Source organism: Pristis pectinata, chromosome 11 (assembly GCF_009764475.1).
Source record: "Pristis pectinata isolate sPriPec2 chromosome 11, sPriPec2.1.pri, whole genome shotgun sequence".
Lineage (NCBI taxonomy): Eukaryota > Metazoa > Chordata > Chondrichthyes > Rhinopristiformes > Pristidae > Pristis > Pristis pectinata.
Genome location: NC_067415.1, coordinates 25304323 through 25331526, shown reverse-complemented (window position 1 = coordinate 25331526; position 27204 = coordinate 25304323). Strand labels below are relative to the sequence as shown.

Below are 27204 nucleotides of genomic sequence, written 5' to 3'. Positions count from 1 at the left end.
GTGCAACAGAGCTGATTGAGTATAATTAGAGCGTTGTGAAGGGCACCACTTGCGCCATTTATCATTTTGGAGTTTTGAGAAGGAATAGGAAGTGGCTAAGAAGTAGTGATACTGGCCTCTTCACGTAAATTAAAGCAATTTGCGGTTCATAATCCGCCTCACCTCAACAGTCTACATTGCAAGAAACAGGAGGAAGTTACCCTGGGACACGGGTTGCTCTACACAAAAAGGCTTATACAGGATCCTCGTCCGTTACCAGGAACTTCGTAGCAAATTTGAGTGACTTAAAATTATTTTTAATTGGCGACTCAAAATTTAATCCGACATCTCATATTTGGGCTTAAAAAAGTTTATAATGGGTATCACGATGAAGATATATTATTGAGCCATTTATAGACGCAAGCCATTTCTAATACGTTAAAGTGTTTAAATACACATTCCGGATTAATAATTGAGATTGCACGCAGGCCACTTCATCCTCTGGCTCTTTCACTCAATGGCTCGGATAACAATGCCTTGGAAGACTTCAGCGTTTTCCTTGGCTGAATTCGCTGCATGTGTTTCGTCGCAGGTTTATGAGCATCAAATGCAACTACTAGCGCCTATCAGCACAAGTTTCCCTCAGTCTCCCAGTACTGGACAGCCTTTGCTTTTGGTGCCAGAGGTTAAACAGCCCTTATCCCCCTCGCCCCATTTCACAACGAGAGTGGTACCCCGACTATTTCTGACCTCCAAGCAGGTTACGACAAGTTCTTTTTCCAACTGGTCAAGTCACCTGCACCTTTTATAATAAGCTGCCAGCTCCTTATTATTACCTTGCATCTCAGCAGCTTCTGCCGATCCTGGAGCAAGCGCCTGCGCAGAGTCGAGCTTCAGCCTCGTTAGCACAACCGGGAGATGTGAAGTGGAGAGTATGCGAATCCAGCGGAGTCTCCCGCCGCTTCTGGCTCATGGACGCACCGCGATGATACTTCCATACCTCTTAGTGCTTGGTAAGCTAAACGGTAAGACTTCTCTCGCCGTTTTACATTGCTGGTGTGCCTGTGCCTCCTGCCTAGTAATCGTGTTAATTTTTAAATAAATGACGAGTGGGCAATTTCGCCCAAACGTATTGGAAGTCGCCTAACGTGAAAGCCGCAGAAGTAGTGTGGCATTACAGAACGATGTTATCAAAGATGGTCAAACCATGGAGAAGACGCGCCTTTCCCTTCGCACTAGACCTCGGGTTTGGTTGGAAGGATAACCAGCGGTAGCATTGGGCCAATAGTGGTTATGGACGGCACGCTATCGGATAAGAATTAGTTATGGAGAGGACAGGACATCTGATAAGGATGGGTTATGGAGACGACAGCACAAACTGTAGCGTCGGTTTAAAATGAGGGGAATGGTGGGCTTAAATGATGGACATTTTGTTCTGTCCGCATTGTCATACTTGATTTTGAAAACTAAAGTGTTGCTCAGTAGGTAAACGAGCAGGTCCAAATATATTTGTCTGCTGGCTAAATGGTTTATGTAAACCCAAATCAGCCACACTTTAGATGCTTCCCCAAATTACTTTAAGTTTCAAGGTAGCGTTCCCCACCACTCCCATCCAACGATGTGAGTCGAGATTGCTAAAAATTAATGAAGTTTAATAAACTTTCATCGGCCGTAATTTTCTGCATGAAAGTGATAACCATAAACGAAAGGTTACCAGAAGGGGGCGGGGGATATCACAACCATTGAACTTTCCTTCATCCCATTCAATACCTGCCACTCAATCATTTGGTATGATTGTTTGACCTGCAATATAAAGAAACAATCGAACGGCCTTGATCCGATTGCTCTTTGAATTCGGCGAAAGCTGTAAACGCGGGTTTGCTTTGGTGAAGGTTTTCTTGAAAACAGTTTTCCTAACGTGGCTTCGTTCAATGTCCGGAAGTTATTCTATAACTTGCATGTTAGACATTGTGCTGAACATATTTGGACGGCTGGCCGTAGAACAGCGACGTTTCACGAGCACTGTTCAGTTAATTTGAAAGCCGATCTTTGTTATCTTGTAATTACTTTCCACATTTGTTATTCTGAAAAGCGAGTTGCCTGCTGAAGGTGCGTTGCATATTCTGAGTGTAATCCAAACTGGATATTCCACTCCTGTGCTTCTCCACAACAAATGTTGTCTATTCTCTCATATTTTAAGTGAATACCTAAAAATCCTATCGATAACGCTTCGAACCCCTCCCCATCCTTCCGCTCCCACCTCTTATTTCAAAAGCGCTTGTTGCTTATCATTAACTTCGTCTCACAATCCGGAGGAATATTTTGAGTCTGACAATGTGATGGGAGGATTTAGCGCTCCGTGTGTGTCCGGCGACTGCTGATGGGAGCATGGCTTTTATTGTTTAACGTAACTTGAAGTCAACACTACGGACACTTCACAGTGTGCGCAACAACGCTGCCACTTGAATATATTGAACCTGTCCTCCCAGAAGTTAAAACGGCTTTGTATTTTAACATTAATATCAATGTTAACATTAAAATAACTTAATCTGTCGATCCTGCCAGGATTTTCTAACGGCGAATGCTCCCTCTGTTGACCTGTGTTTTTGCTAAGCCTAACCTTGTCGTAAACCTACTGTTGTTAGGAGCCCTATTCTTTGTTTTCAGATTAGTGTTTGATTTAAAGTAGCTCTAGGGTGGAGTTACATTGGCTCCATAATCAATTAACAGACCTGAGCTGTGCTATGTTGTGACAAAGCAGCTAAGAGCTTGTGCGTGGACGTGGTTTCCAGCGTTCGCTTCATTGCAGCCTTGTTTCTGCTGTTACATTTCCACCTTTGGTACGAACTAAAAATAGCACATTAAAATCCACAAGAGACGTGATGCAAGGCATTTTTGAAGTGTAACTGTACATTGTTAACTTTATATTCTTGATTGATGTTCCTCGACATCTAGTAAGAATTCGCAGTGGTGTAATGCTTTCCACACCAGTTTAGCCTCCACTCTTCTCTGAACAGTAGCCCTTTGTATTCCATCGATTCACATTGATCGGAAAACGTTCCTTGTACAGTAAACAAATAAAATATGTAAAATAGCATGAAAGTTAGTTATGCTGATCTTTTGCTGAATAAAAATAGAGTAAATTCCCGCCACCAATGTCGGGGAAAGTAAAGGTGAGGATAATGGGGAGGTCACGGTTAGAGACATGTTGATTTATCCGAGGGTTGTGGGACCGGAGAAGTTTCCTGGGGATGAGGCCTTGGAGGGATTTCAAAACCAGGATGTTCGTTTTTTTTTAAATTAAGGCATTGCTGAACTGGGAGGTGTTGAATTTGGGCAAGTGATGGGTGATCGGGGTTTGGTGCCATTCCATGGACTGGTAACAGAGATTTGGATAACCCTCAAATTAATGGAGAGTGGAAAAAACTGGGTGGCCGAGGGAGTATGAGAACATTAAAATTAAAAATGCAGATGCTGGAAGTCTGAGATTTAAAAAAACGGAAAACGTTGGAAACACTCAGCAGGTCAAGTTGCATCTGTGGAAAGAGAAACAGTTAATGTTTCAGGTCCCAATGAAGGATCCCAGACCTGTTCCCCTTTCCATAGAGGCTGTCTGAGCTGCTGAAGTCTTTGTATTATGAGTACTGGAATAGGCAGGTGACTGATGTTATGAATGCCATCTTTGAGATGGTGTTGGTCTCCAAAATGGTGCAAAAAAGCATGGTTCAGTTTGTTACCATGGAAAGGCATGCAGTCAGTAGCTAGCAGTCAGCTATTGGCAGGAACACAACATGTGTCTTCGTTCTTTCCAACGTTTCATCGGAAGGAATCACTGTCCACACAGTACTGGATGTCAGACAACCCGCAGACAATGAAGGAGGTAAAGCACGGGTGGCGTTAAGCAAGTTTAATCAGTGCACTAGTTGACCCTGACACCGGGTTTTCAGAGGATGTTCTGAGGGGCAGTACATAGATGAGAAATAGAAGCACCCCAATGACAGCTCCTTGGTAACAGGGCGGGGAGGAAGAGAAGCCATTGCAGCTGATTCTCTGACTATTACTGGATAGGTAAGAATGAGACCAGATAAATGCAGTGCGACCCAGATGTGGAGAACATCACAGGAGAATGCTCAACGGTGCAAGAAGCTGATCAAGAAAAGCGAGGAATGTGTTAGTTTGTCACAATAATATGGGATGTCATTGGTGACCTAGCTGCTGTGAGGAGAATTTGGAAGAAGTTCCAGGAGAAATGGGCACAAATTTTGGAAGCTACAATACACTCAACTTGTAGAAGGAAAAAAAGTAGTTGGAATTGAGACAGTTGTTTACATAAAGCAGAGATCAAGGTTTGTTTTTATTTTGGCCAGAGGTGATGTTAACAGGGAGCTATTGCTATCAGCTAGCATAGGACCCAGGAAGGCGGCTTAGCTGGTTAGCAGTATAGCAGGAATAGAGCCTTGGGAGAAGGAGGTGAACATAGGAAAGAAACTAGTGAGATAGGAAGATGCGGAAGGAAACTAGTGAAAGTTGGGATGAAGGATGTAATCTTAGAACAGATATTTTACAGCCTAATTGCCCTGCTTTTAATGTTTTTAAACTCCTTTGATGTGACAGCTCAGTATCTCTTTTCCTTCATGCGCTGGTATTAATCTAGCAGATAAAATTGCTACACTAACATTGTAGATGTGAGGTTTTTGAAACATGGTTTCAGCCCATCCTAATTTTTTAAAGAAAAAAATGATCAGCTCTCTGCTGGAAAACCATAGAAAAATAGAAATGTTGGAATATAGGTGAGGAAAGGTCAGAGGAGACACGTGCTAGGCATATAAGACTGGCCAGTTTCTGCAGTGTAAAACACAATGTGATTTTCTGTTATGCATCAATGCAATTCTAAGTGGTACATAGAAATTCAGTTACTATCTATAAAAGGAAAAGATTATTAGGAAACCAAAGCACCTGGGGAAAACCATAGGGTCACAGAGAAATGTGCAAAGTCTGTATTGACAACAGCTAAGGTCAGGATTGAACCCAGGTATCAGAAACTGAAAGACAACAGCACTACCTGCTGCACCACTGCTGCCCAATTATTAAAAAGTAATCAAGCGATTTAAATAAAATAATAAATGATTAAAATGTTTACATTAAAAATTCATAAAATGCTTTGAAATAATTAAGTACTTTTAAGAATTAAAGAAACATTCTTTTCATTTCAAATGCTGTGTCTGCTCCAGGCCTAATTTTATATGGAGTCAACAATCAGATTCCCCAGCATACCTGTGGGAAATGCAATAGGGTTATTCTCTCTTGCTGGGCTCAGTGCAGCTGGAAAACTACCAGGGTAGCCTGCCAGCAAACTTGAGACTTCTATGTTTGCATGGGAGTCCCATACTTGCCAACATTTAGGAGAGTAAATGCCACTTTACTCCATGGAACTGAAGGCATTTCAGTGGGGGAAAAGCAGGAATATTTTAATAAAAAAATAAATCTATCTATCTTTCTTTAGAAGTATTTATATCCATTGTACCTATGCACAGACAGCTTTCAGATTGATTCAATCTGAGCTTACTTCTGAGCTTTTTGGGTTTTTTGTCTCACATCAGAAATACTGAACTAAAATAATCAAGTGCTCTGAGAGGAAATTAATTATTTCTGATTAAGTCTTTTTACAGTAGAAATAATGAGCTAATCTAATTCACTCAAGGGATATTACTTTACATTCAGCTCTCAAAGTTTCTAAGCAAATGTTTGAGGTTAACTGTTATTTTTTTGCCAGTCCTTTGCTAATTTCATTCCTATTGGTTTTATTTCCTATATTCTGTATTACCCCAATGCCATTTTCAGTCAAGCAACTTTTCCTGAACTTCCTGGTGATCCCCATTATACTTCCAACTCCCTGTTTAATCCTGCTGGTTTATATTCCAGTCCTTCTGAGTTGCTGATTCTTATTCACTCCAGATCCTACTTTTCCAAGCCAATGAGCAAAGCTGTGGAAAATATATTGGTTCTTTCAGATAATGAAATCGTTAACTATGCAACTAAAATATACATGAACAGACTTGCATCAAGTACACCTATTATATCTCAGTGTCACACTGGAAATTCACAAATAACAAGTGTAAATAACAAGTGTAAGTCCGACCAGCTCAAATATAAAATAATAAATCAGCAGAAAATTCCATTCAAACAATCTTTAAAGATACACTGAAAATGACAAAAAGTTAGTCCTTCTTGCTTCCTAGTTACTTTGAATGTAACTCAATGTGTAATATAAAGGATTTACAAACAGTAGTCCAATCAGAAACAAACTACAAAGAGTAACAGCAATTAGTCTCCAAGAAGCTCCATTTTTGAAACACTTCCTCATGGTGAATCACATTTCCTCATGGGAAACCTATCAGTAGCATTTTGCTTTACTGTCATTTCTATTTGGTGCTTTAAAAGACCGGTCATTAGCAGCCCAAAGCTTTCCCTATTACTTGTTATTTAGCAGCCTACAGCTTTGCTCATGAACTTTCTTCCTATTGGCACAAACAGCTCAGTCATGTAACAAGCTTTGAGCATCACTTGGTAAAATGCTTTCATAATGACAAAACAAAATATTTCTGACTTTGAGTACAGTTAAGAATTAGAAAGAGAAGTTAAACTGAAATAACGATCATGGCTGATGATTTACAGTTTCCATAAAAAATGATGGAATCACCAAATGACTTTTTTCCACAACACCAGTAAAAATACTAGATGTGTTTGTTATAACAATGATATACTTTACCATCCAGTTAATAATAAACTGACAATTCTATGCAGGGTTTTGACCTGAAACATCAACAATTCCTTTTCCTCCACAGATGCTGCTTGACCCACTGAGTTCCTCCAGCAGATTGTTGCTCCAGATTCCAGCAACTGCATTCTCTTCTGTCTAGAAATATTGGATCCCCTGGGTACTTGCAAAATATATGAAATCCAAAGTAATACAATAACTAATGATTTTCTTAACTGAAAGTTTATTGTATTGCCAATATCTTCATTGGCCTAATACTTCCATAATTCCTGCACCTCTTGTTGTGCAAGATAAAGTGTATATCTCTGGAAAATATCAGGATAGCCATCCCCTTAATCCCTAGCCTGTTCACTACTTGTATTTCAGCAACAATGTTATCTATGTTTAGTCACTATTCCACATCAATATAGGTAATAAAATATTGCTATGGTAGGATGTTCAGTTTGTTTTTTTCTTCAACTATCTGTAAAAGGGAAAATGTGCAGAATTAGGGAACATGGTCTTAGAATAAGAGGTCACCTATTTAAGAAAGAGATGAGGAATTTTGTTCTGTCCCGGCGTCACTGATTTTTTTTGGAACTCACTGCTGCAGCGAACTGTAGAGAAGGAATTGTTGAATATATGCAAGGCAAAGACCAACGTATATTTGAACTACAGGGGAGTCAATGAGAATGGGGGGAGAGTTGGGAAGGTGGGGTTGAGGCCACGATTAGATCACCCAATTGAATGGTGAAGCTGGCACAAGAGCTGATCTTGAAAAAGAAATCTGAGCTTTATTCCAACAGCACAAATTTTGTCATTAAATGTGGATGCAACTTTGACGATAAACTAATAATGTCAATAGAAGTAATCTATTTAGTAGGAAGATTTTTCTTGGGAGTATTTAGTTCTGTAATAAAAGAGCACTAGATTTCAAGAAGTACTTTCTTTTGCATGAGATGTCAAAAGTTCAGCCTGTGCCTCGAATAAATAAAAGAAAATTCCCATGCCATGAATTAAAAGAGCAAGAGAGCTGTCTTATTGATTTATACTCAACTAACACAACCGGATAAGTTTTCTTGTTCTCTGAGTATTAAACTGATGGAGCCCCTGTTTAGAATCCACAGCACATCAGTTCCATTGATTTAAATATTGTGGAAAAACTGATCCGTTCCACCAGATTACCACCTAGGCATTGAAGAAATAAATGTATCTCCATCATCTCACAAACGGTAATTTATGCAAAAGAAAATCCCAACGAGTTTTAAATCAAAGAAATAAATAAAAATTCAGCAGAGATGTGGGGACCTACTGTCCGTGGGGGCTTGCTATGCATGAATGGGTTGTTGCACTTGCCTACACCAATTACACTTCAGTAATAAATTCATATTCTGTAAAGCATGGTGAAGACGAGAAGGGCGGTATCTAAAACTGAAACAACTTACTGGCGGACCTCAGCCAGTCAAACAGCACCCGTGGAAAGAGAAACCAGTTTAAAATTTAGGGTCGGGACCCTTCCTCAGAATTGGAGGAAGAGTGAAAGGGTTACAGAGCCCGGTTTCCCTTTCCACAGATGCTGCTTGATTGGCTGAGTTCTCTCGGCATTTTGTTTCAGATTCCGGCTTCTGCAGTCTTACTTGTTTTCCAAAGGCTGTACATATTACTTGCGTATTATGTTCTTTGCTGGGATTCCTGAAAGATATTAAAATTGTATTCAAATATAATCTTGCAGTTTTGGGTCTTAATGTTTTTAAGCAAGTAATGTAGGCTATGAATAAACTGCTCGTAGACTCAGGGTTTCCCAGATGAGTTTTTCTTTGCGGTTTCTCTGTGAAGCCGGTTCAACAGCGCCTCCCTGCGGACCGCACCGCTTCCTCCACAATTGGGATTCTTCTGTGGTCATCTTGTGGGCGTTCGTGACATTACGGAAGGCATTTTTTTCGGGGCTTAGTTTTAAGTCATACCGAATGGCATTCTGTGAATGAGTAGATTTCGTATGTTTAGAAAATGCGCGTATGAAGTGTGTCACCGGGAATAATAAATCATATGACTCGATTTTAGTATATAAGAGCAGAGATAACTTGAATAACAACAATCGAAATAAAAAAAATATTTTGGGGGGTTCGTTACAATTCGCGATGTAATTTCGAGGACCTATTATTTTATTCAATATGTCCTAAAGGTGGCTGAAAATGTCTAACCTTAACCTAACCTCCCGACTTCTGTCTTCTGTACGCCTCGCGATTAATGTTGGCTTTCCTCATTGCTAGCCTTTTGCAAATCATTCACCGGAACACCAGATCCTTCTGCATCTGAGAGCTCTACGTTCTTTCACATTTGTATAATATTCCATTTTGTCAATTTTTTCAGGCATGGTTTTTCTCAGAAGGAAGAGGACAATTTCCAATTTTTCCTCCTAATTCCCACATGCCAGATCTTTGTCCATGCGCTTAATTTATTCCTATCTCTTTGTAGTCTCCTTATGCCCCCTTCACAACTTATTTTCCTACCTATCTTTGTGTCATTGGCAAATTTAGTAACCATACCTTTTGGTGCCTTCTTCCAAGTCATTAACATAAATTGTAAAAGTTGAGGCCCTGGCACTGATCCCTCTGGTACACCACTCATCATAGCTTACCAACCAGAACAAAACCCATTTATGACTTGTCTGTTTCCTGTGAGCCAGTTAAACTTCTATCCACACCAATATGTTACTCCCTGCATCAGGAGCTTTTATTATCCTCGGTAGCCTTTTATGTGGCATCTGATCAAACGTATTCTGAAATCTAAGTGTATGATATCTTCTGGTGTCCCCTTTATGCACAGCACATGTAACTTCTTCAAAGAAGTTTCACTTTCACAAAACTACATTGACTCTGCCTAACTTCCTTTAATTTTTCCAAACGCTCTCCTATAATGTCTTTAATAATAGCTTCTAATATTTTCCCAAAGAACTATCAGTGGAGGGAGGTAAAAACAGGAAATTGTAGACCAGTTAGCCTGACATTAGAACATAAGAACATAAGAAATAGGAGCAGGAATAGGCCATCTGGCCCATTAAGCCTGCTCTACCATTCAGTAAGATCATGGCTGATCTGGTTGTGGACTCAGATCCACCTACCTGCTTTTTCCCCATAACCCTTAATTCCCCTACCATGCAAAAATCTAACTGTGTCTTAAATATATCTAATGAGGTAGCCTCTACTGCTTCCCTGGGCAGGGAATTCCACAGATTCACTACTCTCCAGGAAAAGCAGTTTCTCCTCATCTTTGTCCTAAATCTATTCCCCCGAATCTTGAGGCTATGTCCCCTAGTTCTAGTCTCACCTACCAGTGGAAACAACCTTCCTGCCTCAAATGTTCCCTGTGCCACTGGCTGCAACACAAGCCCTTTTACCTTTACTCATTTACCAAACATACCTTTGCTCATTGTGGCCAAAAAGTTCTATTTTAACTTCATCAGTCCACAGGACTTGTTTCCAAAATGTATCAGGCTTGTTTAGGTGTTCCTTTGCAAACTTCTGATGCTGAATTTTGTGGTGAGGACGCAGGAAAGTTTGGAGAAAAAAAGGATGCAGAATTTCATGAAAAGAACACCTCTCCAACTGTTAAGCACGGGGGTGGATCGATCATGCTTTGGGCTTGTGTTGCAGCCAGTGGCATGGGGAACATTTCACTGGTAGAGGGAAGAATGAATTCAATTAAATACCAGCAAACTCTGGAAGCAAACATCACACCATCTGTAAAAAAAAAGCTGAAGATGAAAAGAGGATGGCTTCTACAACAGGATAACAATCCTAAACACACCTCAAAATCCACAATGGACTACCTCAAGAGGCACAAGCTGAAGGTTTTGCCATAGCCCTCACAGTCCCCTGACCTAAACATCATCGAAAATCTGTGGATAGACCTCAAAAGAGCAGTGCATGCAAGACGGCCCAAGATTCTCACAGAACTAGAAGCCTTTTGTAAGGAAGAATGGGCGAAAATCCCCCAGACAAGAATTGAAAGACTCTTAGCTGGCTACAGAAAGCGTTTACAAGCTGTGATACTTGCCAAAGGGGGTGTTACTAAGTACTGACCATGCAGGGTGCCCAAACGTTTGCTTCAGGCCCTTTTCCTTTTTTGTTATTTTGAAACTGTAAAAGATGGAAATAAAAAAGTAATCTTGCTTAAAATATTAAAGAAATGTGTCATCTTTAACTTTATGCCTTTTGGAAATCAGGTCATCTTTTACTCACTTAGCTATTCACAGTAACAGAAATTTTGACCAGGGGTGCCCAAACTTTTGCATGCCACTGTATGTTGTGAAATTTGTTGTTTTGTGGCAGCAGTACCATGCAAGACATAAAGACTTAAAAATTACTATAAGTTACAAAAATAAATAAATAATACAGAAAAAGAATAATGAGGTAGTGTTCATGGGTTCAGAAATCTGATTGCGGAGGGGAAGAAACTGTTCCTGAAACATTTAGTGCAGATCTTCAGGCTCCTGTACCTCCTCCCCGATGGTAGTAACATGAAGAGGGCATGTCCTGGGTGGTGAGGGCATGTCCTGGAATGCTCTCCACCATACATCTGTAGAAATTTGCAAGAGTCTTTGATGACATACCAAATCTCCTCAAACTCCTAATGAAGTAGATCTGCTGGCGTGCCGCCTTCATGATTGCATCAATGTGTTGGGGCCCAGGATAGATCCTCTGAGATGTTAATGCCCAGGAACTTGAAGCTGCTCACCCTTTCCACCACTGACCCTTCAATGAGGACTGGTGTGTGTTCTCACGACTTCCCCTTCATGAAATCCACAATCAATTCCTTGGTCTTGCTGACATTAAGTGCGAGGTTGTTGTTGCAATACCACTCAACCAGCCGATCTATTTCATTCCTGCACGCCTCCTCATCACCATCCAAGATTCTGCCAACTACAGTGGTGTCATCGGCGATGAGGACGATCTGATGAATCCTGTTTGCCCATGAGATGGATTGCATTTGATGTCTCGTGCTGGCAAGTTATCAAATATCAGTAGTTGGTCAGAACGGGTTTGCAATTGGAAAACCTGGGGGTCAGGAAATTTGGTGGTTTTACAGCTGGAGTCGGGATATGGAATGTTTGATTGTTTCAATTTGTTTTGATGACAAAATCACATGTTGAAACTTGCATAGAAGTTACATCCATGGAGAGTTGACTGCTGTATGATTGCAGCCTTTATCATTGCCAGCAGCCTTAGTGATATCTGCATTATTTTATTATCCATGGGACTTGTGCCCCTCCCCCTTGTGAAGATTTAATACATTCCAAAAGATCCCCTTAAATGTCTGCTGCTACATCTGAATTAACCAGTGCATTCACCTAACCTGCCAGTTCACTTTAGCTAGCTCTGCTTTCATGCCCATACAATAGATCTTAAGTTTAAGTTTTAAATATTAGTTTTTGACCCATTCTTCTCTCTCTAAACCTGAATGTAAAACTTTATCGTATTGAGATTGCCACCGCCTAGGGGCACTTTCATAATGAGGTTATTAGTTATTCTCATTGCATAATACCATCTTTTATCTCTGCCGTTTGTGTTCAAGTATCTAGAATGAAATTTCAATGCATGACTTTCTGTATTATCTTCAAAATTTCATCAAATCTGCTGCTGTGAATTATTTTTAATTAACTTTTTTTTTCAATTATCCAGCTATTTGCTTTGATGCTGTGCATTGTTATCTCTTCCTTCCCTCATTTCCTCTAGTTGTGTTTTACAATGTCTGTGTACTAATCTCTGCAGGCCAATCTGTGATAATAGATGAAATGAGAAAGGAATAAGTTGGCTAAGGAAAGAAATACAGTGATAAACATAAGTGAGGGGATAAATGGAAATTGACAAAGAGCAGGAATGGGTAAGTCCAGAGTCAGAGACTGATTTGTGGTCTCTTCACTTATCTTGTTAAAGGTCAGAATGCAGATCTATGAATCAGTAACTGAGAATGGAAGTGCAATAGGGTTCATTTTTGATTTTGATGTGTATATTAGCCAAAAACTTGATTTTGAGAAGACTAAACCATTTGAACAGAATAAATTTATGAAAATTTCAGATAGGAAATGACACTGTGATCCACTCAGCCTAACTCCAACGGATAGAATATCTTATGTATCATATTATAGACTCCGCAGATTAACAGAAGCCAAATAATCTTATAGCAGTGTCAAGAAAACAAACAAGCTATAGGAAATTCCTCTCTAACCTCCTTGGCAATTCAAACTAATCTGGAAGAACACCTTAGCTCCGAATAACCTGATCAGTTACCAAGCCTTGTATGAGAAGATTTCAACACAAACCAAGACCTATTAAGCTCTGGTTTAAAGGAATTTTGTGAAATAGTATTCAGCATATGAAATGGTAGCCTTTTCCAGCACCTTGCTACTCTCTTGGAAAGTGACTAATCTAGTTTGTTCCTTGCATAACATGAGTGTGAAAGGGAGAAATAAATAGTACCAGAATAAGAAATACAAAGTTTTTAGACAGGACCAAACTAAGAGATATAAGAAGGTATGACATAGATCTATAATGCATAGTACATAAACACAAGAAGTATACTAAATAAGGTAGGTAAGGTGCAGGTGTAACTGATAGAAAGGAATTATGATGTGTCATAACATTGGCTAAAATTGGGTAGGAATGGTTCCAAATATTTCTTTGTAGAAGGTGTTCAGAAAAGGAAAAAATATATGGAGTAACAGTCTTGATTAAGGAGAATGTTGCAATGTTGGAGAAAGGATATTTTGGAATGATCAAGGACAGGGTCTCTCTGTTTAGAGTTATTAATCAATGGAAGTGTATGATTACACCATTGAAACTACTCTATTGGTCACCAATTAGTGAGAGGATACTGAGGAGCAAACATGCAGAGAAATGTGCAAGTACAGTGGAGTAGTGACAATGGGGGATTTCATCTATCCAAAAATAGAATGGGGTAGCAATAGCATTAAAAGCAAAAAAGGGAAGTGTTTTCAGGAGAAGTTTCTTGATCAGTAAATTTATGGCCCAGTGAGGAGGATGACATTGATGAATCTGGATCTGGGGAATGTCCCAGTAAAAGTGGATGAAATATCAACTATAAGTGGGATAACATCCAGGAAGTAGTGATCATAATATCCTAAGGCTTAGAATACTATGGAGAAGGATGTATACCACTCCAAGCTAAGAACGGTCAATTGGAGAAAGGCCATTTTCAAATGGATAGAAGCAGATCTGTCCAGGTAAATCAGAATCAAAACCAACACGCAATATATTTCAGCTACAAGGTAGGAACGGTCCCATGAGGGAGAAAGGTCAAGAAATTAAAGCCATAGCTCTCTGGATGATCATAAAGATAGAGTAAAATAGAGCAGAAAAATGAGCATAAGACAGATGTCAGGTTGTAAACGCAAGTGAGATCCAGACCTATTGCAGAAAGTTCAGACAGAACGTAAAACAAGGAAATAAGTGAGGCAAATAGAGAGCATGAAAAACACACAGCCAATATAAAAGGGAATCCAAAATATATTTTGTGGGCATGTGAACAGGGAAAGGGTTAGGAGGAGAGGAGGGGCACATATATATGGACTTCCACAAGACATTTGATTAGATGCCACATAATAGGTTTGTCATCAAGATTGAAGGCTATGGAATAAAAGAGATTGTTAGCAGTATGGAAACTTGGCTACAGAAATAGAAAGAGCAGTAGTGAGAAGTTGTTTTTGGACTGGTGGAACGTGTACGATGGAGTCCACCGAAATTCAGTACGATATACATAATTCATCAAAAGTGCCAAGGCAAGTTGAGAGCGTGGGTGCAGAATTTTACCTCACCTTCTGATGTGTCAGCACAAGATTGCTCATCATTCCTTGGGAGAGGAAGCTTCGGCAGGGGTCTGACTGCATGTATGACTGACTGACTGACTGCGGGCTGCCCCTCAGCACACTCTCAGTAACGCAAAAAGACACATTTCACTGTGTGTTTTGATGTACGTGTGACTAATAAATAAATATCTATTTATTTAGCCTTCTCCACCAGTTCTTTGGCTACCTTCACAGCTTCCCCTGCCTTTCTATCACTCTGAGGAAAGTGAGGGCAGGTTATCTGCTGACCCAACTGCCAATCCTTTGAGAAGCTCACAAGGTTGTCTGCTGTTAATTGTGACCCATTACCTGTGGTCAGCGCTTCAGGGAATTTGTGAGCAGCCAACTGTCCCATCGCTGATGAGTCATTGCCATCTTAGAATTCTAGCTCCAAGAAATTTGAAAAATAATCAATTATCAACAGATAAATGTTCCCATTTGTGCGAAACCCTTGAATATCTTCACAGAAGAAGTTGCTAACTCAGTCATTTTCTTAAGCTTCAGCATGTCATAAATGCAATATAAAGGTGATTGATGCACACGAGTCATAGTACAGTCTTTTGCCAGCTTTTAATGTATTCAAATCAACATTTCCCTGGTGTCCAATATATTTCCAATAATATTGTGGGAAAGGATCCACCAGCAAAGCATATAAACCTTGTTTCTTTTCTCACCACCCTTTTGATAGTTCACATCTTGAATACACTTTTTCACTCTGTTCACCTGGCCACAGTTGATTGCTGTTGGTAACCTAAAAATATTCACAGATCCAATCATGAGTTAAGTCACTGGGATATACTGCAGAATGGAATGAGGGGAATATTGCCAACATGATAAGCTCTACTGAAAAACACATAGTCATCATAATTATATAAACTATTGTAATCCCGTTGAACCTAAATAATGGAGGTAATGGGTGAACAGATTCTATCTAGGTAATTTCAAGATAACCCAAAACCAGCAATGCAATGTAGCTCAGTCACACAATAGCAGTTAAAAATTGACAGAGAATATTGCTGTCACTTTTCTAACAGAGAATTCTGCTAAAGGTATAAAATAACATTGTCAAAAATAATCACACCAAAATGAAGTGATTAAGCCAATATATTGTCAAAAGCTCCGAAGGTAATTCCCATCAATTCAAAATGTACCTTTCATTTTATAAATTGCAAACCATTTTACTAAAAGTTATTCATGGACAGCAGAAGAATGTCATCTGTTGTAAGAGTTATAAGAACCATTCAACATGTCCTCTTCTAAGTTATAATTTCTGCTAGTTCTAGTTTCAGGCCCAATAAATCATATTCACAAAAGTAAGGACTCCAATGTACCATTCTTATGTAGTCACATTAAATGTATAACATTGTACACAAAGACAATTTTTCCCCAATTTTTACCCATTGTTTCAACAACAAATAAAGCTCATAATATTAGAAATAACAAAGCTGAGAAGTATAAAACAAGTTCATTCCCAATTTGGACTGAATTAAAGAGAATTCTTTAGATAAATCTACCTTGTTTTGTTGTTCCAAATAGTTTTACTAATAACCAAAGACTAAATCCAGAATTCACCATGGAACTATATGTAATATGGGTGAAGGTTCTGCCGTGTGCTTTAAAACTGGATAGCTATCATAGCCAATAAAATCTGCACTGAAGGAGAAAATTGGGTTAGTCAGGTGCTGTTACATTACCTAATATAATTTGTTATATTGCATAAACTTGGATAAATTTGACATGTAAGTGGGAACTGATAGTGTATGCTGATTACCCACCTTTTTTGGGAGTGAAGTAAAAATAGAAACTGCTGGAAAAACTCAGCAGGTCCAGCAGCATCAGCAGAAAGAGAAACAAAGTTAATGTTTTCAGTCAATATCTCTAATGATCTCCACAGATACTCCCTGATCTGCTGAGTATTTCCAGCATTTTTTGCTTCTATTTCAGATTTCTAGCACGTGCAGTTACTTTGATTTTTATTTGGTTATTGAGTTCTTCAGCTTGTTTTTGAGACAGATGATCTTATTTAAATTCACCAGTGAGTTGCAGGATGGTAGATGCTTTAAAAGAGATTGGGGCAGCTCAGCTGCCTGCAAATTAGGTTGTGAGGCAGGAGGTCATGATCACAGAAGGCAAGGTCTGAGGGTGGCAAAAGGATATTATTCTTGTTGCTCATGGTTTTCGAGGACCTGTAAAGATAATTTAAGGTTTCCTTCAGCCATAGATCTGATCAGAAATTTTTAGCATTAGTTAACTACAAGGGATGTTTTCTGTGAAATGTGTAATCTTATAGCAGATTTGTTATGCTCTCAAAATTAATTCTTCCTTAAAAACAGGCAAAAATAGCTTGCATTAAAATTGTACTAGAGATGTACAAAAATTGGCATCTTAAGCATAATATTTGATTGTCATTATTATTATCATTCATGATCAATTATTAATTAGATCTTTTAGTGGCATTAATGTTCACTGTTGGTAGGAAGCTACTGTATAGCTCCATTCTTTAGCATGGAAAATACTTCAGGATAGACACGAAGTTGATAATCATGGTCTCTACTTATATGTCTTAAAATTTGAATGTATTGCTTATTTTTCTTTTCTGAAAATAGTGTAATTCTCATTAATTTTTCATTATAACATAAGATCTGGTTTCATTTACACTATGCTTATCTAAAATCTGAAATCAGTCATTGCTTTGTTTTCCCTTTTGGAATAAAACTGCTCAATTCTCTCTGTTTTTCATTATGACGAGAGGTCTTGATATAAAATTACTCTTGCTAATTTTCCTTTACAGTACATTACTTCTTGAAGATATTATGTTTCAAAGTTGCAAAGAAATAGTTAGGGTCTTACATCCATGCTTGCCAGGTAGCAATCTTTTTCTTAATCGTTTTAATTGCAGGATAGCTAACACAGACAGAAGATTCCAGAAAATATCCCATTATTGTTTATTGGAAAGTTTTATACCTACTGCTTTTTTTTGAGATCTCTAGTTGAAACTATCAACTCCCGTTACTCAGGACTTGATGTTATATTCAATGAATTTACAAGTTTGGCACGATAAATATTTTGGCATTTTGAGAGCCATTACATGAGCCACATCAAATTATGCAATGCTGGGACAAAAAATGGATATGTAAATTCACTGCAGGAAGCTTAACACATCTTTGTTTTCATATCACAACTGATGTGAACTTGAGATTGCTAGCTGAAATTCTGATGTATGTGCAAATCTAGCAAATGAAAATACGAGTACAGACTGGAGTTTTCTCAATTACTAATGCTACTAATGCAATTTTTTCCATTTCTGTGATTGTGACTTCTACAATTGCTTGCTGAAATGATGCATAGCAGCATGACTACTGAGTCATATTTATGAGATCTGTACATTGCTGAACTAATATGAGGGCACTACTAATTTTTGTCAGAATTTCCCAGGGAGGAAATCAAAAGCAGGCAAGACTCCTGTGTGTAATTGCTATTTTTAATCCCAGATGAAAAGTGTGTTTTAAAGTTTGCAAAGAGGAGATTTAGCGTAGTTGTAATCTATAGTGTGAAAGATTGGCCTCATACTCTTAGGCTCACATACATACCCAGCGGCAGTTGGTGCCCTGACATTAGGAAGAACAGAAATGGGAGTTAATCAGAAAAAAAATGTTTGAACCATTTTGTTCTTTCATATTGACCTGGATCAATTTTAAGGTTGGCACTTATCAAACAGTTTGTTCTTTTTGGACTCTGTGATTTTTTTTTGTTCTTCGTACACTGAAATATTGCCTGGCTTAATTAAGGTTCTGAAATGATATACATCAATAATTTGTAGATCACACTTGAAAATAAGAGATATAAAATTAATTTGAGTGCTTTATTCATTCTCTCTCTTACTACTATAGGAGTCATGACGACTATAACTATCCCTCAGAATCATCATTGCCCTGTTGGATTTTTCCCATGTGGGAATACCTCGTCATGTCTGCCGCAGTCATTGCATTGCAATAAAATTGAAGATTGTGAAAACGGAGCTGATGAGAAAGACTGTGGTAATGCACGTTTTTATCATGTGAAATGGAGTAACCTGTCTGACTGTCATTAATACTGTCTATAATTCTGGTTAGAAAAATACAAGTTTTGAAAATTGAATGTAATTTGGCATGTTATTACATGCTGTTTGAATGTGGTCCTTGTAGTCGGCGGAAGTTGCCAATTCAGCATAGTTGTGGGATTATGTGACAAAGCAACTTTACAAAGTAGTGGATTTGCCTACCTTAAGATATATATGGTACTTTTTTTGCTTTTCACACATGAATTGAAATAAATGCAGGTCCTTTTGTAAAGTCAGCATTTTCAAAATCACCTTTGGCCATGGTGTGCCATGGGGGGTTTTTAAGCCAATATTCAGCAATAAATTCTGAACATTGTTTTATCCACATACTATATTTCACAACAATAAGTTCAATAATTTAAAAACCTTTTAAAAATTTTGGCCATTCTTCTGCATCACTCTGATTTTCAACTGCTGTTGGGGAAATACTGTTGGATAATTGCCTGTGCAATATTATAAATTCACAAAAATAATATTTTGCATTGAACAAATTAATGCAATTTTGCATGTTATTTTATGCTATAAATTTTTTTTAAGTGGGTGGATTGCGCGTGGCAAAACACATCCTAATATTTCACTATTTTATAGATTTTGTATTGGGTATTTTAGATCGCATGGTTACTCAGAAAATTGTTCCCTTTCCATATATCTTCGCATATTATCTGAAGTTGCTCTCGACATTGTGCGTACATCAGTGAATCTAAGCTCTGCTGATCTAACCATGTATCGTTCAGCCTCCATGATTGCAACATATGCATTGATATAAATATGTACATGTGTACCCCAATGTGACCATAAGGCCTTGCAAATTTTATCTTTAAGAAAAATCAATGTAGAAAAATATTAAAATGTGAACTGACTTTATAATATGTGTACCTGCTGTACCAGGAGTTGCAGAAATTGGGGTGCTGTTCCAATTTCTGTCCTTGTACTCTGAAGTAACCAAATAATTAATTTTTATTTTGATTTTGACTTTAATCCTTAGTCGACAAGGCCTTGTGTTCCCAACTCAGTATTAGTTGCATTTTGTTTCTGAAATTTATTGAAATGTGTTTTCCTATCTTTCCTCTTAGATGATAATACCGGCTTGGCAATTACATTTGAAAACTATTTTAGGCCAACTTACAATGAATTATCAGATGATTGCTGTAAGTGATCTAGTTACTTCAAACATGCTTATGTGTTTGCGGATTGTTTTAAAACCTAATAAAACTGGAACCTATTTTTTTTACAGAGGAATAAGATTCTGACATTCTGAATATAATTAGGAATCAATTTGGAATGATGAGGGGACTATAGCGAAAGGTTCTGCACATGCCTGGAAGTAACATTTTTAAAAAAACATTGTAACTGCCATTATTTTAGATATTAAAACAGAGCTTGGTGGGGTTAAGAAATCCAGTTCTAGCTTTAGATTTCATGGTGACAAGTTTCTGGTGACTGATTCTATTAAGAGTTGTTGGACAGACCTAACCCATTGGCCTTCTGATGGAATCTGTCCAGGATGCAAATAATTTTCATGCTGTGCTTCATTTCCACCAACATACTCTGAGCAGTTCACAGATCAGAGATGGACAAAAATCTATTGCTTTCAGTGAAGAGTCCATTTAGTAAAGCTAGTTGAAGAACAGAGGAAGCAAAATTGAGGATGTATGAGCTTCATCGAGGCTGATATTTGAAGGGCTTGAATGTAGTTTTTTTAATCTATGAATTCATTTTTAGCCATACTTGTTTTTGAGCATTCTGAGCTAGTTGGGACATTGAATGCATAGAATCAAGGCCAGTGGAGTATCACCAAATGGAGCACATGCCATGCACTCTCCACTGACTGGTATATTGAAAATGCTAAAACTGAGATAAAACAATTTTACAACAAATTGCATTTACATTGATCATTTTACTACAGCAAAATATCTCAAGGAGCATTGCAGAAGTGCAATCAAATAAAAATTAGCACTGCAGAAGAAGCTGAGTCGCAGGAGGTGTTAAAGGAGATGAGGGAGGTGGAGAGATCTAGAGATGCAAATCCTCTGATTAGGACCTAGTGAACTAAAAACAGAGTGCCTACTTGTGGAGTGAAATAAGTGGTAGATAAACAACAGGCTGGAATTGGATGGTTATAGGGTGCACAGAAAGTTGCAGACTAGATGAGATTAGGGAAAAGTTGAGATCGTGAAGAGATTTGAACTCAAGGATGAGAATTTTACATCGAGCTTGGAGACATGTAAATATATAAATTAGGAGCAGAAATAGGCCATTTGACCACTCAAGCCTGCTCATCCATTTAATAAAATCACAACAGATCTACTTGTAACCTCAGGTCTGTTATACCCATCTGCCTGGGATAACCTTTCACTCCTCACTTATCAAATATCCATCTACTTCTGTTTTAAAAACATTCAAAATCTCTGCTTCCACCACTCTTTTAAAGAGGAGGCTCCAAAAGACACATGACCCTTTGAAAGAAAACATTACACTTCATCTTTCTATTAAGTAGGTAATCCCAATCTTTAAACAGTGATCCCTACTTCTAGATTCTTTCACAAGGGGAAATATCTGCTCTATTTCCACCTCTTAAGACCCTTCAAAATTTTAAATGTTTCAATCAAGTTCCCTCTTATTCTCCTAAACTCCAGTGGATTTAAACATAACCTTTCCTCATAAGACAACCTGCTTGTTCCAGGTATTGGTCTGGTATATTTTCTCTGAACTACTTCCAACATATTAACATCCTCCCTTATATAAAGGGCCAAGACTATAAACAGTACTCCTGGTGGTATCATCAATGCCTTATGTAACTGAAGCAAAACCTCCCTATTTTTGTGCTCAGTTTGCCTAGCAATAAATGATAACATTCTGGTAGATTTCCTCATTATTCAAGTCATGAACTAAAGTGTCCAGATCTCAGAACTCTGCAATCTTTCACCATTTGGATAATATTCTGTTTTATTTCTCCTGCCAAAATAGACAATTTAACATTTTACCACATTATTCTCCTTTTGCAGATCTTTGTTCATTCACTTAATCAGTCTCTATCCCTTTGAAGCCTCCTTATGTCTTCTTCACAACTCCACCTTCCTATCCAACTTTGTGTCATCAGCGAATGAACTATACCTTCAGTGCCTTCATCCAAGAAATTTACATAAATTGTAAAAGGTTGAGGCCTGATTCTTAAGGCACATCATTTGTTACATCTTGCCAGCCTGAATAATACCCATTTATGCCTACTCTGTCTCCTGATAGTCAGCCAATCTTATATCCATATCAGTATGTTTTATCTAATCCATCAGCTTTTATTTCAGCAGCAGCATTTGATGTGGCACCTTATCAAATGCCTTCTAGAAATCCAAGTATTGTACATCCACTATTTTCCCTTTATCTATAGCCCATTACTTCTCCAAAGGACTCCAATAAATTGGTCAGGTATGATTTCCCTTTTGCAAAACTATGTTGAATTTCTCTGATCACACATTTTTCTAAGCACCATGCTATAACATCTTTCATAATAGCTTCTAACATTTTCCCCATGTCAAATGTTAAGCCAATTGGCCTGTAGTTTCCTGCTTACTTTCTCCTCCCTTTTTGAATAAATGAGTTAAATAGCTATTTTCAAATCTTACAGAACCTTCGCCTAGTCTTCCTGGTTTTATTGGGAGTTCCATGATGGCCATATAAAGGCCTGTTCAAAATGCCCTACTTTCAGTGCAAATAAAAATCATCCCGTAAGTTTTAGTTTAAATCGAACGATTCAGAATATCCAAATTTTAATCTACTTGGACTTTTTTTTTGTTCCTCATATCAATTTGCAGAGAAAAATCTTCATTAGCAATACAACAATTGATGTCTTTTGAATATGATTTGATGTGACATGTTCTTAATTTACAGTACTTCAACATTTCCCGCAGAAGTGTGATTGCAAAGCAACACAACTGGTATGTGAGAACAGGAATCTACACAATGTGCCACAGGTCTCAGAAAATGTGACTCTTCTGTAAGTAGTTCTGTTTTTTATTTAAGTTATGTTTTGCAAGCACGTCTATTAGTCATGATGGAAAAAAAAACATCTTATTTGCATTAAAGCTCTTAAATGTAGGATTTCCATCCATAAAATTTAACAGTTTTATATGAAAAATTATCAATACAAGGCTACAGAATTTAGAGAGAATATTTGACATTGTTAAGTATGTTTTGAGTTTATTATAATATAGTATAGTGATGTAGAAATAATTGGTTTAAACATTATTCTCCAAAATGCTATCTTTCTGCCGAGTGAAACAGCCAAGGAAAAAGAAGACCAAGGGCATTTTCCTATAACATTTGGGATGTAGGGTTGATTTGAAAGGTAAACCAGATGCATAACATTGAGCATGAGGTATTCTGATTGAAACACATCTGAGGATCAAGAGGGATTCTTTGAGGCAAAATGTATTGAGTCAGCTGGAATTGGTTGCCTACAATTTTTCAGAATGTGTCTCAGATGACCAGGTCTGCAGGAACTGTGTCTAGCTCCTGAAACTCAAACATGTTTCTGAGCTTGATGATATGCTGGATTACCACAAGACAAATATAGGCAGAAAACTTCCCGTAATGTACTTTATAGAAATCTTGCAAATGGATGTCAATGTGGCAGGAGGGAAAGGTAGGCAGGGCAGGAATAGAGAACAATAGTAGAAATGCAGTTGTTATTGGCGATTCAATAGAAAGGTAGTAATCCAGCTACCAGCATGAGTTTCATATGGTGTATTTTCACCCTGGTGCCAGACTAAAGGATACCAATTAATGTGCAGAACATTTAGGGTGGGGGAGGTATGCTGGGAGAACAGCCAGAAGTGATGATCCAAGTAAAAAACGATATCATAGGAAAGAAATGTATAAAGAAGAGCTTCAGGATTTAGAGAAGTAGTGGAAAAAAAACAGGTCTTCAAGGGTAATAACCTTTGGATTATGCCCAGAGCTATGCATTGGTAGGTGCAGGTTAATGTGTGGTTGAGAACTTGTTCAGGAGGGCTTCTGATTCTGGAAGCAATGGGATGAGTTCTGTGCAGAAAACCTTGAATCTTATACAATGCATGTCATGTCCACAGGGCATCCCAAAACTAAGGGCATGTTTTGTTTTGAACTGTAGACAATGTTGTAATAAAGGTCAATTTGTATGGAATAAGTTTTCACAAAAAGCAATATGATAATGACCAAATAATTTAACTCAATGATTTTGACTGAAGGATGTATTTTGAGTAAGATACTGGAGATAAGCTACTCACTCCACTTTAAAATACTATCATGTAATTTTTTACATCCACTTGAGAAAGGAAAAAGAGCCTTGGTTTAAAGATTGATCTGAAAGATGGCATTACCAACCATACAACTGTACTATATTAGGTGTTAACTCAAGATGGACTGATCGCAATTCAACCAAGTTAGGAATACTATGATCATGGGATTACAAATTAATATAGTGTCAGTAAAGGTTAATACTAATTTGGCTGTTGTAAGCGTCAGGATAAAGCATTAAGGACTGGAAGAGGAACAGTTCAGACATGGGAGGAATCAGCCACCGAACCATGTACATTAAGGCATGGGTAATTGTAGATATGGTTAGGTTATAGGAAGAGGTCACCAGCTGTAACTTTCACATGGTGGCAGTAACGCAGACTTGGTGCAAAGATCTATAGTTCCATGGAGGATAAGTGTCATTTGTTCTTCCATCCTTGCTATTGGATTCCTGCCATGTATGCCACGATTGCATACGTCACAGACAGCCCCTCCAGGCACAAAGCTGCCTAATATTTTCTTCCAAATCTATATTCAGTTGCTTCCACTGGAAGGCAACAGCATTCCATCAGCCATGCTGCAGTCATTATGGTGACACTGCCAAAGAGCTCTGGCATATGCAACCATTCATGGGAAAAGAATGATGAAGAAATGCACATTAGTTATTAATGGGCTTTTGTGTGGAATATGACATGATCAGATGTTTCAAATTAATATATTTATTTTGTGGTGCCTTTAATATCTACATTCTGGCCAAGCAATTGTTCTGATGGCCAGTGACAAAGGGAAACTAAGGTGAGGGGCAGCTAGTGAATGGAGGATTCGGGCAACATTTACTGAAATTAAACAACACTTGCACTTTATCTTTTTTTGCAAGCTCACCCAGGGTTACTTTCTGCAGCCAGGGACTTCCCTATATCCCATGTTCATTACTGTAATGTGTTGCTCTGAACTGGCCTCTTTCAATCATCCACCCACCTAGACACGGAGACCTTCAAGTACTGTAATTGCAACCTCTATTTGTGGCTGAAATGCAAGCACAAGATAAACAATGTGGCAAAGTGCCTTCAGGTGGTCACAACCCACCAGTCTGAATGTAGCAGCTTTCTTTAGCATGATGACATAGATTTCCTTACATGGATTCTGCTCATGTGTGCACCAGATGAACCTTTGTCATACAACAGCCACCTTTTGTTTGATACGTTGACTCAAATGCAGCTGATATAGCAGACTGTTGTAGAATGGAAGTATATCACGGCAGGTAGAAGTTTGCAGTGTGGACCTCATCGGCAAACACATCTGTGCTTTCCCAATGAATTTCAGGTGGGGGAATTTCTCCCTGAGAATACAGCTGACCCCTTCTTTCCCTCTTCCAGCATCTTGTCTTGGTTGGCATGCACTCTGCTCATTCTTCCAGTCATACCATATTGCAAAGCAAATGATACCACTGAGCATATATTTGGAAGCAACTAGTTTTGCGCAGAACTTTTTTTTAAAGCAGCAGCAAAAGGTTCAATGACTGCTACCACCATTTCCTTTAGTGCTGCAGTAAACTTGGAACTAATTCTCAGCATTTGTAGATTTGCAGCAACAGCAAGTAACAATCAATTGACACCTATTCATGGCACCAGCAATTCATGTTCCTTCTCGTCAGTACTGCTGGAAAGTCCTTCCTGTAGCTGATGGGTTTGTGTTAACTGGAAAGCTGAGTTTCAAGATAACAAGCAGCACTGGTCTCAAGTAAATACTTATGCTGGCACCAGAGAATCGCAGCTGCTGGAATCTGGAGCAAAAATCAACTGCTGGAGGAATTCAGTGGGTTGAGCAGCACCTGTGGGGAGGGTGGGGGGGGGAAGCAATTGTCGGCACTTCGGTTCGAGGCCCTTCAGCAGGACTGTACTGATTGATGATGTGATCTACCTTTTCCATCCAGTTCAGAGCAAGGTTCAGGATATAAGGGCTCAGCCCTCATCATTATATTGTCTGAGATGACTCTTATCACACGTGTGCCCCACATAGTCTATATTGTTTTGGACCAATAGAAGCTTTCATAATATTCTGAAATATAGGTGTTATTAAATCTCATTTAACCACAGGCCTTTCATCACATCAGTGCAAGAGGTGATTGAAGCAACATGAAACAGCAATTTGTTGCTTATGGAATTGAACAGATTTATGACATGGGTTAACAATGATAAGAAATAATAATGTGGTGTGGGTATGTGAAACATAAGGCCGTTCAACTCTTTGGAAATCTATTTGAACAATCGGATAGTATTAATACTTTAAATACAGTGGCATCCAGCAGGATCCGGACAGTAAAGAAAACTGGTTTAAAAAGATGCAACTTTTTAACAATGAAGCCTTCTGCTACCTTCAAGATGTGGTGATGTGAACTAATACAGAGATACAATTTTCATGATTCCTCATTAGATTCAATGAGTATGTGTGTAACTCAGGTATGGATGTATTTTGCTCTCCAATGGCATTAAAGTGTGTAATCAGACAGCTTATGTCTATCTGCTCAATCTGTTAAAAAAGGTTATTCAATTATCCAACAAACATTACTTTTACACCCACCTTGATAGATATAGGAGGCTAGGAATTGAATAACACAATGAAATACAAGTTAAATTGAATGAAAGATCTGCAGCAATTTCCTCCAGAGCTATTGGGAAGGTTTTTATGCATTTGCAGCAAGCAAACAGCTGTGGTCATAATATATGGCCCTTAGCGCAATTGCATATATTAGCATTTCTCAATAAAAGCAACTGCTGGCAATATTGGAGGTGAATCTTACCAGGTGTTAGGAGCAGCAGGCCGCCAAAGGAACATGGACCCTCCTTATGTTACACATGATCAGACTTTATAAATATTACAAGTGCTTTTCTCCATAATAGGTCTCTGAAGAGCAATAAGATCAAAAGCCTGCCTGACGATGCTTTCCTCATGTTCTCTGACCTGAAGGAATTGTGAGTGCATTTTCAATTTTATTTTTCTCTCAATCATGAGAGTTTCTTTAACTTTATTTATCCTGCCTTCCATGATACTGCTTTATGTTTAACTTTTATATTGATGTACTTTAGAAAGGAATAAACAAAAATGTGATTGACTGTCACTAATGTCACCTCTTGTCTAAAGTATGCTGTAGAAAGCCTCTCTGATGAAGTTCTGACGAAGAGTCTCTGACCTGAAATGTTGACTCTGTTTCTCTTCCCACAGATGTGGCCTGAC

At 38.4% G+C, this 27204-nt stretch overlaps 1 protein-coding gene across 1 annotated transcript in view; it reads left to right on the top strand.

Annotated features, from left to right (window-relative positions):
• The first annotated feature begins 913 nt into the window (after positions 1-913).
• Positions 914-27204, top strand: part of LOC127576144 (relaxin receptor 2-like) — a 68865-nt gene continuing 42574 nt past the window's right edge. The window contains exons 1-5 of the mRNA XM_052026531.1: positions 914-992; positions 18491-18637; positions 19773-19847; positions 22585-22690; positions 26871-26942. Coding sequence (XP_051882491.1) covers positions 914-992; positions 18491-18637; positions 19773-19847; positions 22585-22690; positions 26871-26942 — 479 coding nt within the window. The remainder of the gene's footprint in view (positions 993-18490; positions 18638-19772; positions 19848-22584; positions 22691-26870; positions 26943-27204) is intronic.